We start from the raw sequence: 14,541 nt of genomic DNA, 5'->3' as shown, positions 1-14,541 counted from the left end.
GTAAAACATAAACAAATACGTAAACCGACCCTGGTGGTCAAGCTGTTTAACACATCGCTTTACTTTTGTTAGTGGCGGGTTCGATTACTCGCATAGTGCAAACGTTTATATTCATAAACATAATTGTATTTGTAGAAGAGTTTTCTATGTATAACATGTATGTGTTTACAAAGAAAAATGTATTTTAGTATGAATATCAGTTGTCTAGTAGGTACCTACCCATAACACAAGCTCTGCTTAGCTTCAAACTATATGACGTCATGTGAATTGTCCTGGGTTATTATTTATATTGTCTTGTACATTAGGACTGGCAGTTTAGAGTGGCCTCTAAGGTGGCCCATCAGATAGTTTGCCGTTTGGTACTCTGAACTTTCACTTCACTGCTTTACCAACACAGCAGCTGTTATGGGATTTATGAGAACCCACAGGCAGTGTATATTCAACAATATATGAAAGATTATTGATATATTATAGTTAAACGGATTATAACACGAATAATTTTACTCCAATCAGCTCGAGACCACGGCTAGCGCAATATATTAAGTAGTCGTAACGTCGAGAGAGGTAAATACCTTTATTTGCCATAAAATTGCCATTTTCATGTTAAACTCGTATAACTATATCAATAATATGTGACGGAGTCCCCCATTTTATGTTATGAGGAAGTAACAGTCCCCCACTGTCCCCCGTACGCGGATGAAATAATTTACGGAAGCTGTTCTAAACCATGCATCACTACTCTGACTCCTTTATATGTCGAACATAACTCAATATACACGTTCGATTTTAAACATAACTCTATCGTAATTTCATGTTGGAGTTGAACTACGCTAAGTAGTAACGTTAATTATATTCTTATTAAAAATATAAGAATTGTAGAATTTATGTAAACACATAAAATAATAACAATAGCAGTTTTTGATCCACTGTATTAGTTTAGTTACTTAATCTAATTATATTTTCATTAATGCAAAGGAAAATATCTTCTTCAATAGGAGACTTTTTTGTTAAGTTTGCTTTTTAGCGTACTACCTCTATATACAGACTGACGACCGCAGGTTCTATTTCTGCACAATACATAGATATATTTGTATTTTCTGTTTCTATTTATTATATATCATATATTAGTTTTCTGGTACCCATAACAAACTCTGTTTAGTTGAGAATAGAATGTCCTTCCTATTATTATTTGTTTATTTATATATATACCTACTTAAGACAAGAAAATATTATGAAAATACAAATTTTCATCCAAATCGTTAGAGCTGAACATTCTGGGAGTTCTGAGGCGTCCTGTGACGTTCTACAATCTCGACTTCCTACTAAACACTGTAAATAGATCACAAAATTCGGCAGTTTCATGTATATGTGTGTTCATTTGGGTCACTGTAACGCGTAACCTCGTAAACTAAATACATTTCATTACTCCAACTGATTGGGAGAAATACTATTTATGTATATGTATGACATATTTGAATGAAATTTGGTACACAGATTATAAGTATCCTAGATAAACTATTATCTATGATTACTACTTACTTACTGACCATTATAATGGTTAATCAGTCAATAAGTAAGTAGTAATGGTAAATAAAATTGCAAGTTAGAATTGTATAGCCTAAGTTCAGAAATTTTCAAAAATTAATTAATATTATAAATGCGAAAATTTCTGGGAATGGATGAATAAATGGATGAATGTTAGTTACTCTTTCACACAAAAACTACTGCTCTGATTTTGTTGAAATGTTAAAGTAATATAGTTTATACATAGGCTGTAAATTAAAAAGATATTATGTAAATTAGGAGAAATATAAAGATAAATAAGTAAGTTTGATGCAAACGAAGATGCAGGGGTCGGCTAGTATTCTACATGTATATGTTAGTCTTTAAGGTATATATATATATATATATATATATATATATATATATATATATATATATATATATATATATAAAATATGAGATAATATTTTTATAATATTAAATTGCCTGTATCTAAATACATATTATTAAAATTATATATATTTATAAAGTAAATGCTGCCTATTTCGTGAATAGAGAAAATCTAATAAAGGTGATTGAAACAAAACCATTTTATTCGCTATAGAAAGCAGAAAACTTTACAAGCGAAACCGTGAGTGTCTCGAGCCGTATGTTTTTTTTTAAATCGAATCACAAACGCTATGAAGTATGCGCGGCAAAAACTGCATAACGCTAAACAATGAACTATGCGCTGTTTAATTGTCTACAGGCTGTTTCTGATACTAAGATACGAGTGCTTAACTTGCGACCCGCCTGTCTTCATATTATATCCTAGTAATCTATATCTTTTTCAAATAACATACAGCCCTGTCACTTGCTGATAATTGGTGTTCAATCAGTGAAGGTATTCTTAAAATCCGTTAAGTCTTTTATAGTAGTCTCTTTTACTCCGAATTAGACGTAAAAGTATTAAGTTCAAATACGACACCAGTCCTGTAACCGTGGCGAAGGAAACACCGAAAACAAACAAAACTAAGCCTAGATACTTGTGTGGCAATCATGTTAGATTCAAATATACCCAAATGCAAAATATTGACCTGTTGAATTTTGCGTTCATCACGGCGTCGTCAACTGTCGATAGTGAATCAGATTACCCCCTCTGAGAGAGGAGTCGTGAAGTATATTTATATATGTATACATATACACCGGGAAATAGTAAGGTTGTTTTATCGTGATCATTATGTATTAATTTTATACTAGTGACGATGTACATAAAAGTAATTACCTGCAAAGGTTAGTCGATTGTATCGATACTTTTCACTCAAGCACTACATCGATTAGAGAATTCGGGAACGCGTGGATTGAACTAGTTAGACGTTTTGACTTACCATAGCACGGCCGATGCGGACGTTTATCGTATTATTTCCATCAAATTAAATCGGTATGTACATTTACTTAGTATTTAATAGATAATAAGAATAATAATATTATTTGCACACGAAATATTACAATTTATAATTATTTTTGTACCAGTCAGTGAAGTTTGATAAAAACTTGATTTTAATAGAACATGTAATTTTTCCAAATTTGGTAAAATTTCTTTTAGGGAATAGAACTACATCTATGAAAACATATACGAATATTTGAAACTAATGAAGTTTACTACACAAGAGACTATTTACGTCCGATAAAAACAATATAACTTCTCTATTATTTCGTGTATCTTTCTTTGTTGGAGAATATAATTTCAATATTTTTCTCATAGATTTGAATTTTAGATATAAATATATAAAGAATTTAAAAAATGGAATGATATTATTCCATATTGATAAGTACCTATAATGAAAATATTATCGTTCCTTCAAGTAGTTTTCCAATAGTAGGTATACAATAATAGATAATTAAGCATCTGTCATATAGAAAATGTACATCATACTGTACATGTTTATAGTCAACCCAGGGAAAATATACTCAAGTGAGATGGAACACGGTCGCTTCACACGCTCGTCTTCTGTAGAGGATGACAGTCAATCTAAACTCATCAGGGAGATATCAATAGACTCTGGCATTGCCGAAGATGATCATCATTTGCTTGATTACCAAGGTTACATGTCCGAAGACGAATTAGACGTGTGAGTTTTTTAAATAGACATTAATATAAAATTAAATCATTTTAATTGTTCGCAACTACCAAAATAATGCCAATTTAAAAAAAAAATTTGCTTATGTCGTATCAAGTCGAAAATCAGAAACAAAAAGTAACACTGAATTAATATTTGAAGTATTTATTCTAAATGGGTCATGTCATGACCAGCATTGTATGAGTACTTTCTTTATTATTTTCCTTTTTCTGAGGTAATTTGTTCTATATCAGAAATATTATCATGGACTTTTGTCTTAGTAGATATACTCAAAGACCACCTAGTACCTACATTTAGTTACATCCTAACTATGTATTCATTAAATATTTTCGGATTACGTACTAATTTCGATTGTAATTTAGAAATCTATAAGTGTGTTTATTTTAAATGTACATAGATACAATTATTTATATCGTTTTTATTTTATTAAGTGATAATTATAGATGATGTATTCGTGACTTAATTTATACTTAAGTACTTTAACAATTTTTTTATTCAAGGACAGTTATACGAAACTAACTTAGTTTAGACTATGTATGTATCTAAGTTGAATATTATATCTACACAATTTATGATGCACTGAGATTGGTTTAAGTCCCCTTTGCTTATAGCTGTATGCTGCAGTGTTTTATTTATTGATTGTTTTTCAATTTCCAGCCGCAAAAATGCACTCGTTCTGCGGACCCAGCTACCGGTTCGGGTGCATGCTATTATTGGTAAGTTATCTTTATTACTATAATTACTTGAAGTTATGTGTTTACTGTTATAGATTGAAAACATTCTCTATTTCCAATTGTGATTTTGTCGAACGGTATTTATACCCAATTTCAATAAAGGGTGAATAAATAGGCTCTAATCATAAATCTACATTCAAATATTATATTACTATATTTTATTTAGAAGAATAAAAAACATATATAAATTGTACGATGAACACGATAGGCTTCCAACATTAATATTGTATGTGCAATACTACATTTCATAATAATTTTATTTAAATTAGTTAAAAGTAATTATTATTAATATATTACTGAATAAAAATTTTATTTTGATAATTCGTCGTTAATCGAAATTGCTATTGTATTTGACACTCGTTAGTATTATTTCGTCAATATTTAATAATTCAATACCTTTTCATGAAAACGACAATATATTATGTAGGTTCTAAAATCTTTAACGCTGGACACATGTGTATGTCATAAAATAAAAATTTAGTATTTTGTTACTATCATAGATAACTAACCTACTTTTCATGTTACATGGTGTGACCCCAAAAAGTGATTGTTTTATTCATTTATTTACTAGTTGTTTTCTTTCACACGAGACAGTATTTTTAAGACCTACCAGCGTAATCTATCTAATATAAACTAAACTAAATATGCTGTGCCCGCGTAAATTTCAATAAAAAAATTTATAGCTTATATGTTATCCTGATGCATTAGCTATATTACTGTAAAGTTTCATCAAAATCCGTTCAGTCGTTTTTGCGTGAAAGAGTAACAAATATCCATACTTACAAACTTTCGCTTTTATAATTTTACTAAGATTAAGATTAATATATGTTTTTATTGGATATTTTTATAGAGAGACTGCTTCGCACACAAGGGCGAGAGCTTAGGAGAGCGTTGTTCTCACTCAAACAAATACTGCAGTCGGACAAGGATCTGGTACACGACTTCGTAGCCAACAAAGGATTGGACTGTCTGATGCAGATCGGCAATATGGAGGATCAAAATTATATTGACTACATACTACGAGCCCTCGGTCAAGTAAGTAAAATATTTACATGTGTATGCCCATTACTATCCACAAAATTTTACCTCAAATAATAAGTAAGTCACTGCTATACCAAAACAGGAGTAAGTTCTACTTTATTTATAAAATTATCTGCGTGGGTTCTTTAGTTAAGTTTCCCGTAGTGCTGTTCATGTATATAGACATACCATTAGTGATTAGATGGACCATTAGCTTAACTGCCATTACGTAAAAAATCTACTTTATTATGTGGTTATATGCGGTCGAAGTGGGAGCGAGAGATATACCTGTGAAATCTCTACAATTTTCTAAAAGATCTTGGCCTGTCTAGAACTGCAGTAAATTCTATACTAGAACGTATTTCTAAAACAGCACTAAACAGGCACCTTTCAGATTTGCCTGGGCAGAGAGAGAAACGCGAGACGTGAATATATGAGTGCAGAGGTACGTCAACAAAGGGGTTTCTTAAATCTACTGGGAACTGTTTGGAGTTTCCTTCGCCACACGATAGACCCGTCACCCGCACGTTGAAGGCATGGAAAGCTCAGAAGTTCGTTTCTCCCTAAGCATATCATCTACTATACCTACATATTTTCATATGATCTTTTTCAGATTCTGCTGTATGTAGACGGCATGCACGGCGTTATGGGACACAAACACTGCGTGCAGTGGCTATATTCTCTCATATCCAGTAAATTCCGTCACGTTGTCAAGACAGCGTTGAAACTTCTAGTCGTATTCGTCGAGTATACGGAGAATAATAGTCTACTCCTAATAGATGCAATAACTTCAGTGGATGGCTCAAATGGTCGACCGACCTGGTACAATTTGATGAAGATTCTTCAAGACTTCGATGCGTCTGATACAGAACTTCTTATATACGCTACAACGTTGATAAATATTTGCCTAAACAATGTGCCTGACAGGGATACTTATTACGATCAAGTTGATGCATTGCAAGATCAGGGTATTGATGATATTATTCAACTTTACATGTCTAAACAAGGAACGGATTTGGATCTTTTGAGGCAACTGCAAATATTTGAAGCGGTACTGCTGTATGAGGATGGTGATGAAAGTGGAACAGCTCTCAAGTAAGTAAATATAGTACAGGAAACATTTGCACATTTTAAGAACGCCACATACATTTTTTTAAATTATTTTGGTCTTTAGATATTGATATTGCCGTTTTGTTATTTAGAACATGTGCTAATATTATAGTAATATTTTAATTAATATTTTTATTAGTATTTACGGTACTGAATAGGTTGATTTATTATTTCAGACAATTAGACGAATCTGTCGTAACATCTGTACGACGAAGAAGTATCAACCTTAACACATCAGAGAGAAGGAAATCCAAAAAACAACAGATGAAAGATAAAGGTAATACAAAACTGTGATCTTGTTAGTTTGATTTTATGTTGTCTTTTTTTCTGCATAAATAAATTGCACGATTTACATATCATTTTATTAAAATAAACGCTCTATTCGTAAAGGTATAAATAAATAATTGGTATTATATGCTGAAAATATACACATTAATAGTTATCTATTATAGTTAATATAGTTAAATAATAAATTAGACATTTTTATATATTTTGGTTTATTATATAAATCACTGAGAAAGCGTTCAGATTATAAATTTCATTTATAAAAAAAGACTATTTAAAAGCACATCATTTTTATTAACGACTAGGGCGCTTTATTACCCTTCTAGCATTACTTATAACATTTTTACAATAATCCATCCCCATAAGATTAAACCTCATGTTTGTCATTGTGTTTGCTGAATTGATCGTTTAACATTTATGGCATTTTCACTAACAACAGCAAATTCGTTAGACACCAACCACGCGGAGCCCGAAAACAAAAATTCCAACAACCACAGACCACAATTCCTACCTACTATAATAGACAATAAAGATAACAAAGAACTCAGTACAGCTCTAAGAAGAAGAAGAGATCGGTTTGCACGACAAGCTCAGCAACAAGAACTGCTAAACAATTCCAATGGACTCTATAATGGACTTTTTGGAAACACCAATAGCTATCAAAATGGCAATGGAAATTACAATAACAATGGAAATTATACAAATGGGAATTATACAAACACTAATAACAATTACAAGAACGCGAATGGTAATGGTAACAGTCATTATGCAAGCAATGGCGTGAATGGCGTCAACGGTCACCAAGAAGAAGAAGATGCTTATGTCAGTAGAACAGTGAAAAACTTAAACTTAGCAGACGTATTAAAAAATGGTTTGTTTATTCACTAACCCACTAAACGTCAGCTTTTTCTCTTTTTTTAGCTGTCCATAATATTCGCTAGTGCTGTGATAGAACTATTTTTACAACTAGTCAAATATCTACTAAATTTTTTTGAACTTCTAGGAAACCAAAGATATACAGCAGGTCTGAAACAAAGGATTCAAAATGGAACACTAGGGCATAGTGTTAATGCTGTAGATGCGTTAGCCGTAATGCGGCAAAAACAATTAGATAATACTCCTGAAGCCAAAGATGACCGGGGAATCCTGTTGAATAGGGAGCACAGTATTAAGGATCTAGCACAGAGGTTGACAAGCCCCGTAAGCCCTACAGCTGAAGATAAACCATTAAGGGTAGCGGAAATGACAGGAATTGTATCAAAAGCCAAAGAAGAATTAGCTAAGTCACAATCTAAAGGTAGGTTTAATTTTAAATAAATCAGGTATTTCGTAAGTAAATGCGAATTCCTTAAATAATTATATGTATTGTCACGACTTTTAAATTTATCTAATTTACAGAAGTGATTAAGAGTCCAAGTATAGAAAAATCACCTAAAGTTCATGAAATTAAAGTTTCTGAAAACGATTTACATTGGGAGGAACTGAAAAAGGGTTGTATGAACCGAGCATTTCACCTCTGTGATCTTGATTTCTCCGATTTACGCCATGATTCTGATGATGATATGGGATCACCAGCTGTGAATATATCGAATGGTCCGCCACCACCTCCGCCAAATATGTTTCTTCCTCCTGTCGGTGTTCCCCCGCCATTACCTTTTACTATGCTGAGCAAAAACATCCCAGTTCCACCACCGAAGCCTAATCTATCCAGCGAATTATCAAATGATTCTGATAGTTCTACGATTAAGAAAAGTAAGAAGACTGTGAAACTTTTCTGGCGAGAAATACAGGAAAATCCGGCACCGGTGCCCCTTAGACCCAAATTGGGTGGCTTTATTTGGGATGATCTACCCGAAATTAATTTGGACACTGCAATATTGGAACACTTATTTGAATCTAGAACAAATGACTTAATTCTTAAGGTTTGTATTTTTTTAGAATCAATACAATAAATTATGTGTTAATTTACTTTTTTAATATATTAAATTGTTTCTTGTTCCATGTCCGGTATCCGGTTAAATCCACTTCCATATGCATATACTGTAGGAGGTAAGATATTATTTTATAATTATTGATAAAAACAAATAATTCCATTTTAATCGTTGTTTGAATGATATTCGTAAACAATTATTTAACATATTCTAGAAACTCATGGAGCCGAAAAGAAATCTTATATTGGATGCAAAACGATCAAACGCCATAAACATAGCTATGAAGAAGCTACCTACACCGCAAACAATTAAGGCGGCGATAATGAAAATGGATGCAACGGTTATTGGTAGGGAAGGCATTGAGAAGCTATTGACAATGCTGCCTACTGAAGAAGAGAAGATAAAGATACAAGAAGCACAGGTATTTTTAACAAAATAGAGAAATCTATGATGTGCCTACTAATTTTGCAGTAACGTCAATACGATACATGTTTATCACGTCTGTATCACGTTATCTACATATAACCCTTATTCTTTCAGTACGCCAATCCGGACTTACCGCTGGGTAGCGCTGAGCAATTCCTCTTAACGCTTGCATCTATCAATGAACTGTCATCAAGATTAAAATTATGGGTCTTCAAATTAGATTTCGATAATTTAGAGGTATGTAAATAATTACTTAACATTCTCTTTTTTATTTTTGTAATCAATTATAATTGAAGCTGTATATTTTTAACTATATAAAATGTGTCGTCCAATTTTGTTAAAATATGTTGACTTTTTGTTTAACTTTCCGGCTGAGGTGGTTTAGCGATTTAGCACACCGCTTTGCTTATGATAATCGCGGGTTCGATTCCTCGCAAGGTACAAACTTTTGTATTCATGAGTATGATGTATGTAGTCATGTATGTAGTATATGTTCTGGGTATTTTCTATGTATACTATATATGTATTTACAAAAAAAATGCTTAGGCATATAAGTGTTTGGATCACTTCTTTAGTATTCATAACACCAGCTTAATTACGCTTTTAGGGTGAATTATCCTGGATGATTAAAAACAAAGTTGTTATTAAATAAACTTAGGTTGTTATGTTTTCCTTTAAATTACTAAAACTGATAAGTATGAAAATGAAGAAGAATGGAAGTGCTCTTTTGACACCTATAATATTAAGTAAACTTTACATATAGCACATTTAGTACCGTTTATTTACCATTTCCAGAAAGAAATAGCAGAACCATTAATGGACTTGAAGCATGGAATTGAATTACTAAAAGCTAACAGAACTTTCAAAGTAATATTGTCGACGCTAAGATCGGTAGGATCGTTCTTAAATGGCAGTCAGGTGAAGGGATTCCGTCTTGAATATCTGTCTAAAGTAATGGAAGTAAAAGACACGGTACACAAACATCCCCTGTTGTACCACATTTGTGAAATGATTATCGAAAAATTTCAGGACACAACAGACTTTTTCAGTGAGGTGAGTAGATTTATACGGCTAAGTATAGTAGGATAGGAAGAAGAGCAAACACTGTTCATTTCCCTTCGTTATTATTTGAACTTTTAAACACAAATCCATTTTAAAAAAAATTTATACAAATGATATATTCCAACATGTTATAAATATTTTTTAATCTGCAGATAAAAATTATATCTGGAGGTTCAAGGCCACAGTTCCGTGATAGTGATTGTATAATAATGATTGATTATGGGACGTGTCGTTAAATAAAGCGGCCTGGCTTGAATACTCCTTGAACACTAATTTTATGCTAGAGAAATGTATATGGACCTCATTATACATTTTTATAGCAATAAAATTCATCTGAATTGCGTGTGTCGGCAAATAGGCAATACACAGTAAGCTGACATATGAAGTTGCCCCTACATATACATACAATAAAAATAAAATACAAATACGAACTTTAAATAAACTGAATATTTTTCCATACTTATATCAAATGTAAACACGCTAGAGAAATAGAAAATGCTCTTATTAATTTTGATCCTAAGTAAATTTACCACTCATTTTTTAATCTGCAGGTTGGAGCAGTAATACGAGTTTCGAAAGTCGATTTCGACATATTACATACAAACCTTCTTAAATTAGAGGCAGACTGCAAAGCTTCTTGGGATCACATGAAACGTATCGCCAAACACGACGGGTCACAAATATTCAAGACGAAAATTAATGAATTCCTCACAGACGCAGCGGAGAGGATCATATTATTAAGTGTTATTAAAAAAAGAGTCATGAACAGGTACTTTTAACATTAGCTTGTAAGTTATTACATCAGTATTCGTTAAGGTTTTAAATGTAAGATTAAATTAAAAGAAACAAAGAATTTTAGCATGATCTGTTGCAATTGTTATTATTGTAACTAAAAGAAAATATAATACAGTTGAATTGTGGCAAAGCGAATGCTAAGCAAATCATGTAAGTTGAACTTTTTTATGCGATTAGCGAATTTCAGCGGCATTTATTAGCGAAATTGTTTACAACATATAGTTTTCAGAGAAGCAACATGCTGATTTCTTTGTTGCAGATATGGAAAGTTCCTTCTCTATTTAGGAGTACCAGCGCATGATATCCCGAAAACAAAACCGTCGGAATTCCTGAAAATTATCGCGGAATTTGCTCTTGAGTACCGAACAACAAGAGAGAGAGTGCTCCAACAATTAGAGAAGAGAGCCAATCACCGAGAGAGAAATAAGACTAGAGGCAAAATGATAATTGATGTAAGTTCATTCAAATTTAAATTTAATTAGAATTAGTAGTGATGAACTGATAGCTGTTGTGTATCAAATAGCAATTGATATCATTAAGATAAAAAAACAGGATATTAGTAAAAATGTAATTCTGCCGATTTTGTAACCTGTATTACTATACAGGTTTGCATGTATACATATACATATATATAGGTATACATGCATTACTATGCAGTATAATTATTGTTTAGTTTTTATAACTTATTGTTCTATTTCAAGCATTTTTATAGTCATACAGAACTTCAACTTGATTTAAAAAATATTGACGTTATATTCCTTATTTAGGTTGGTAACTACTCAAATAAGAACGGCGATCACTCAGCAGACAATGCATTGAAAGAACTATTGAAGACTGATCCTGATACTGATAGCCTTACAGAGAGCAGGCGTAAAGCATCTAATAATAAGAGAATGATGGTCAAGTAAGTATTTTTAAAATTTATTTAAATACGTTAACACTATTACCATGTGAAATTTTAAAAATAACCGTATTTAGAAAAGGAACATTTAAAGAGTAGAGAATTACCTGTGGAATCTGTTGAAACAAGAGATTGTTAATACTATTTCTATTGTTAACGAAATATCATGCATGTCGACCCCCACGCGGTCTCCTCTAAAGACCATCGAGGTATTTTTTTAATGGATGATAATGGAATGGTATGTGACCTGTGCTAACGATTTCCGAGACAAGATGAAGTCAGGTCAGGTAGCCCATCCTGCCAAATTCATCAGAAATTTATCAACTTGGATGCCAAGGGGAACCGCGTAGAGGTCAACCGGATATGATACATAATAATGTAATTAATCATTACAGTGGTGACATGTCAGCTGATGACGAAATCATCGAAAGCTTGGTGCGTTCTGCCACAACGAAACGAAAACCAATCACTCGACAGCGCCGAAGAAACCGACTCTCTGATAAAAAATTATGTAAGTTACCTTATATCTATTTTTAAAATTGTGCTGTATTTCAGATGATCGTATAATATACATACTTTGTACCATGGATAAATGACGATTACGTCATTATAAACAAATATTATAAGTACTAAACTTTTCAGTTTCGTGCATCACACTAATCACTTTTTCTAATATATAAATAAATAGATAGATACATTAATAGCCGGCGATTGACTTATTTTATACATACCTATTGATTATTTTTAATATTTATATACAATTTATAGAAAATAATAAATTAATAATGTTAAAAGCATTTCCAAATTGTAGAAGTAAATTGCTTTGCGAAAGAAATACCGCATAAAACCTGAGTTGCTACACTCTTGCCAGAATTATAGTAGGTGTTACTGAGGGAGAACTGTAACATAAGTTACAATTATATAAATACCTACTTGTAATTCATTTTGGTTTACAGTTAATAGAACCCTCGACGGGCATCAATCTTGGCCCGGACAAGAATGTAACTCTGGGTAAGTTGAAATCTTATAAAAGCTTCTATATTTAAACTATTTGTTTACTTAAAATATATCAAAAAAGTACATTCAACACAATTGTCATAACATTCTCATTACTATTGCACCTATTTGACAGGTGACCTCGGTGGTCTAGTGGTTTAACACACCGCTTTTTTATCGGTTCGATTTCTCGCACAGTGTAAACATTTGTATTCATAAGTATGATTGTTTGTACCGGTCTGGGTGTTTTCTATGTATGATATGTATTTATTTACAAAAAAAATGTATCCATGTATTTATATCAGTTGTCTAGTACCCATAACACAAGCTCTGCTTAGCTTGGGACTAGATGGCGCTGTGTGAATTGTCCGGAGATATTATTATTATTATTTGTAGTCTAAAACCTGGTATATAAACGTCGTAATATAGATTTTGGTTTGAATTGAAAGTTATTCTTTGTCAGAAAAGGCATTTCTACATGAGCAAAAACTATTAAAATAGCATCTAAATATATGTAACTTCCTATTAACTCATCCCATTCCCACCGTACATTCAAGAAGAATGTTGTATGCCTTAGCATAATTGTACCAAAATAAAAATTAAATAGGTTATTATTAATTATTTTAATTTACCTAAATGAATACCTAATAACATACGGGTTATATTAAAATAAATAGGAATCTGACAACATTACAATCAGGACATAACAACAGAATTCGGGAAATGTAAAATAATAGTTAAATTAAATGTAAATTAATCCGATTATGTAAAGTTATTGTAAATTCTAGTATTTGTAATTGTAAATTTTACATTTTCTTGTTATTTTTGCAGGGCGACAGCAGATATTCAACAAAGATAGTTAATTAATATAGTTAGTCAAATATCATGAAGTTTTGTGTTATTTTGAATCTCAATTAGGTATATGATGTAAGTTCTTGAATCTGTCCTAAATGTAATTATAACAAATAATTTCGATAAAAGTAACAGCATTCAGTTATTGATGCCAATTAATATTATAGTTTACACTATAGAAACTGAAATACAAATATTGTATACTTTAAATTAATATTTCTTTTCATATTGGCAACAATTGAGGTCTACTGAATATTTAGATCAGCTGATGAAATAGCATTTTTAATTATATAATATTTAATTAGCAAACTCACTTACTCTGTACAATAATTTCAACCAGAACGGCCTAAACTTTAAATTTATATTTAATTTAAAAATATATTTATTCAAATAAACTACAATGAAGCATTATTGAATACTCATTACTTATATTTTTCTAATCTACCGCTTATTTGGAAAGATCATCACAAGAACGCGCAAGACACTTGCGTGTTGCTCTTTTAAATAATTTAGGTGCAAGTTTTCACTCACACATTTTTATGTATATTTATAACATAAATTATAATTATATTTTGTAATTCAATTTATATGTACGGATATTAATATATAACAGATATCCTTTAATGGTCCGATATTTTTCTATGTAACTATCGCATGTACTATATATGTCGTCATATTCATGACATGTTATAGAGACTAGTGCTAATAATCAAACAGTAAACAAATACTCACTCTCATTACAAAATTACTCCATGGAATCAAAATGTAAATTTATTAGACGTATATCGCTAATAAAATATCTACAT

General features: G+C 31.5%; 1 protein-coding gene across 1 annotated transcript in view; it reads left to right on the top strand.

Moving 5' to 3' along the window:
* LOC131849156 (uncharacterized) overlaps positions 1-14,257 on the top strand; it is an 84,494-nt gene extending 70,237 nt beyond the window's left edge. Inside the window, exons 6-22 of the mRNA XM_059199154.1 lie at positions 4,281-4,339; positions 5,208-5,392; positions 5,991-6,472; positions 6,664-6,764; positions 7,212-7,643; positions 7,776-8,069; positions 8,171-8,694; positions 8,819-8,821; positions 8,918-9,124; positions 9,244-9,366; positions 9,925-10,182; positions 10,743-10,960; positions 11,246-11,438; positions 11,754-11,890; positions 12,283-12,398; positions 12,844-12,898; positions 13,715-14,257. Coding sequence (XP_059055137.1) covers positions 4,281-4,339; positions 5,208-5,392; positions 5,991-6,472; positions 6,664-6,764; positions 7,212-7,643; positions 7,776-8,069; positions 8,171-8,694; positions 8,819-8,821; positions 8,918-9,124; positions 9,244-9,366; positions 9,925-10,182; positions 10,743-10,960; positions 11,246-11,438; positions 11,754-11,890; positions 12,283-12,398; positions 12,844-12,898; positions 13,715-13,742 — 3,415 coding nt within the window. The 3' untranslated portion in view covers positions 13,743-14,257. The remainder of the gene's footprint in view (positions 1-4,280; positions 4,340-5,207; positions 5,393-5,990; positions 6,473-6,663; positions 6,765-7,211; positions 7,644-7,775; positions 8,070-8,170; positions 8,695-8,818; positions 8,822-8,917; positions 9,125-9,243; positions 9,367-9,924; positions 10,183-10,742; positions 10,961-11,245; positions 11,439-11,753; positions 11,891-12,282; positions 12,399-12,843; positions 12,899-13,714) is intronic.
* Positions 14,258-14,541: the final 284 nt, after the last annotated feature.

This window comes from Achroia grisella, unplaced genomic scaffold, assembly GCF_030625045.1.
Source record: "Achroia grisella isolate CSIRO2021 unplaced genomic scaffold, CSIRO_AGI_Agris_v1 utg640, whole genome shotgun sequence".
Taxonomy (NCBI): domain Eukaryota; kingdom Metazoa; phylum Arthropoda; class Insecta; order Lepidoptera; family Pyralidae; genus Achroia; species Achroia grisella.
The sequence above is the reverse complement of the archived record's forward strand: the minus strand, read 5'-3'. Positions and strand labels throughout refer to the sequence as shown.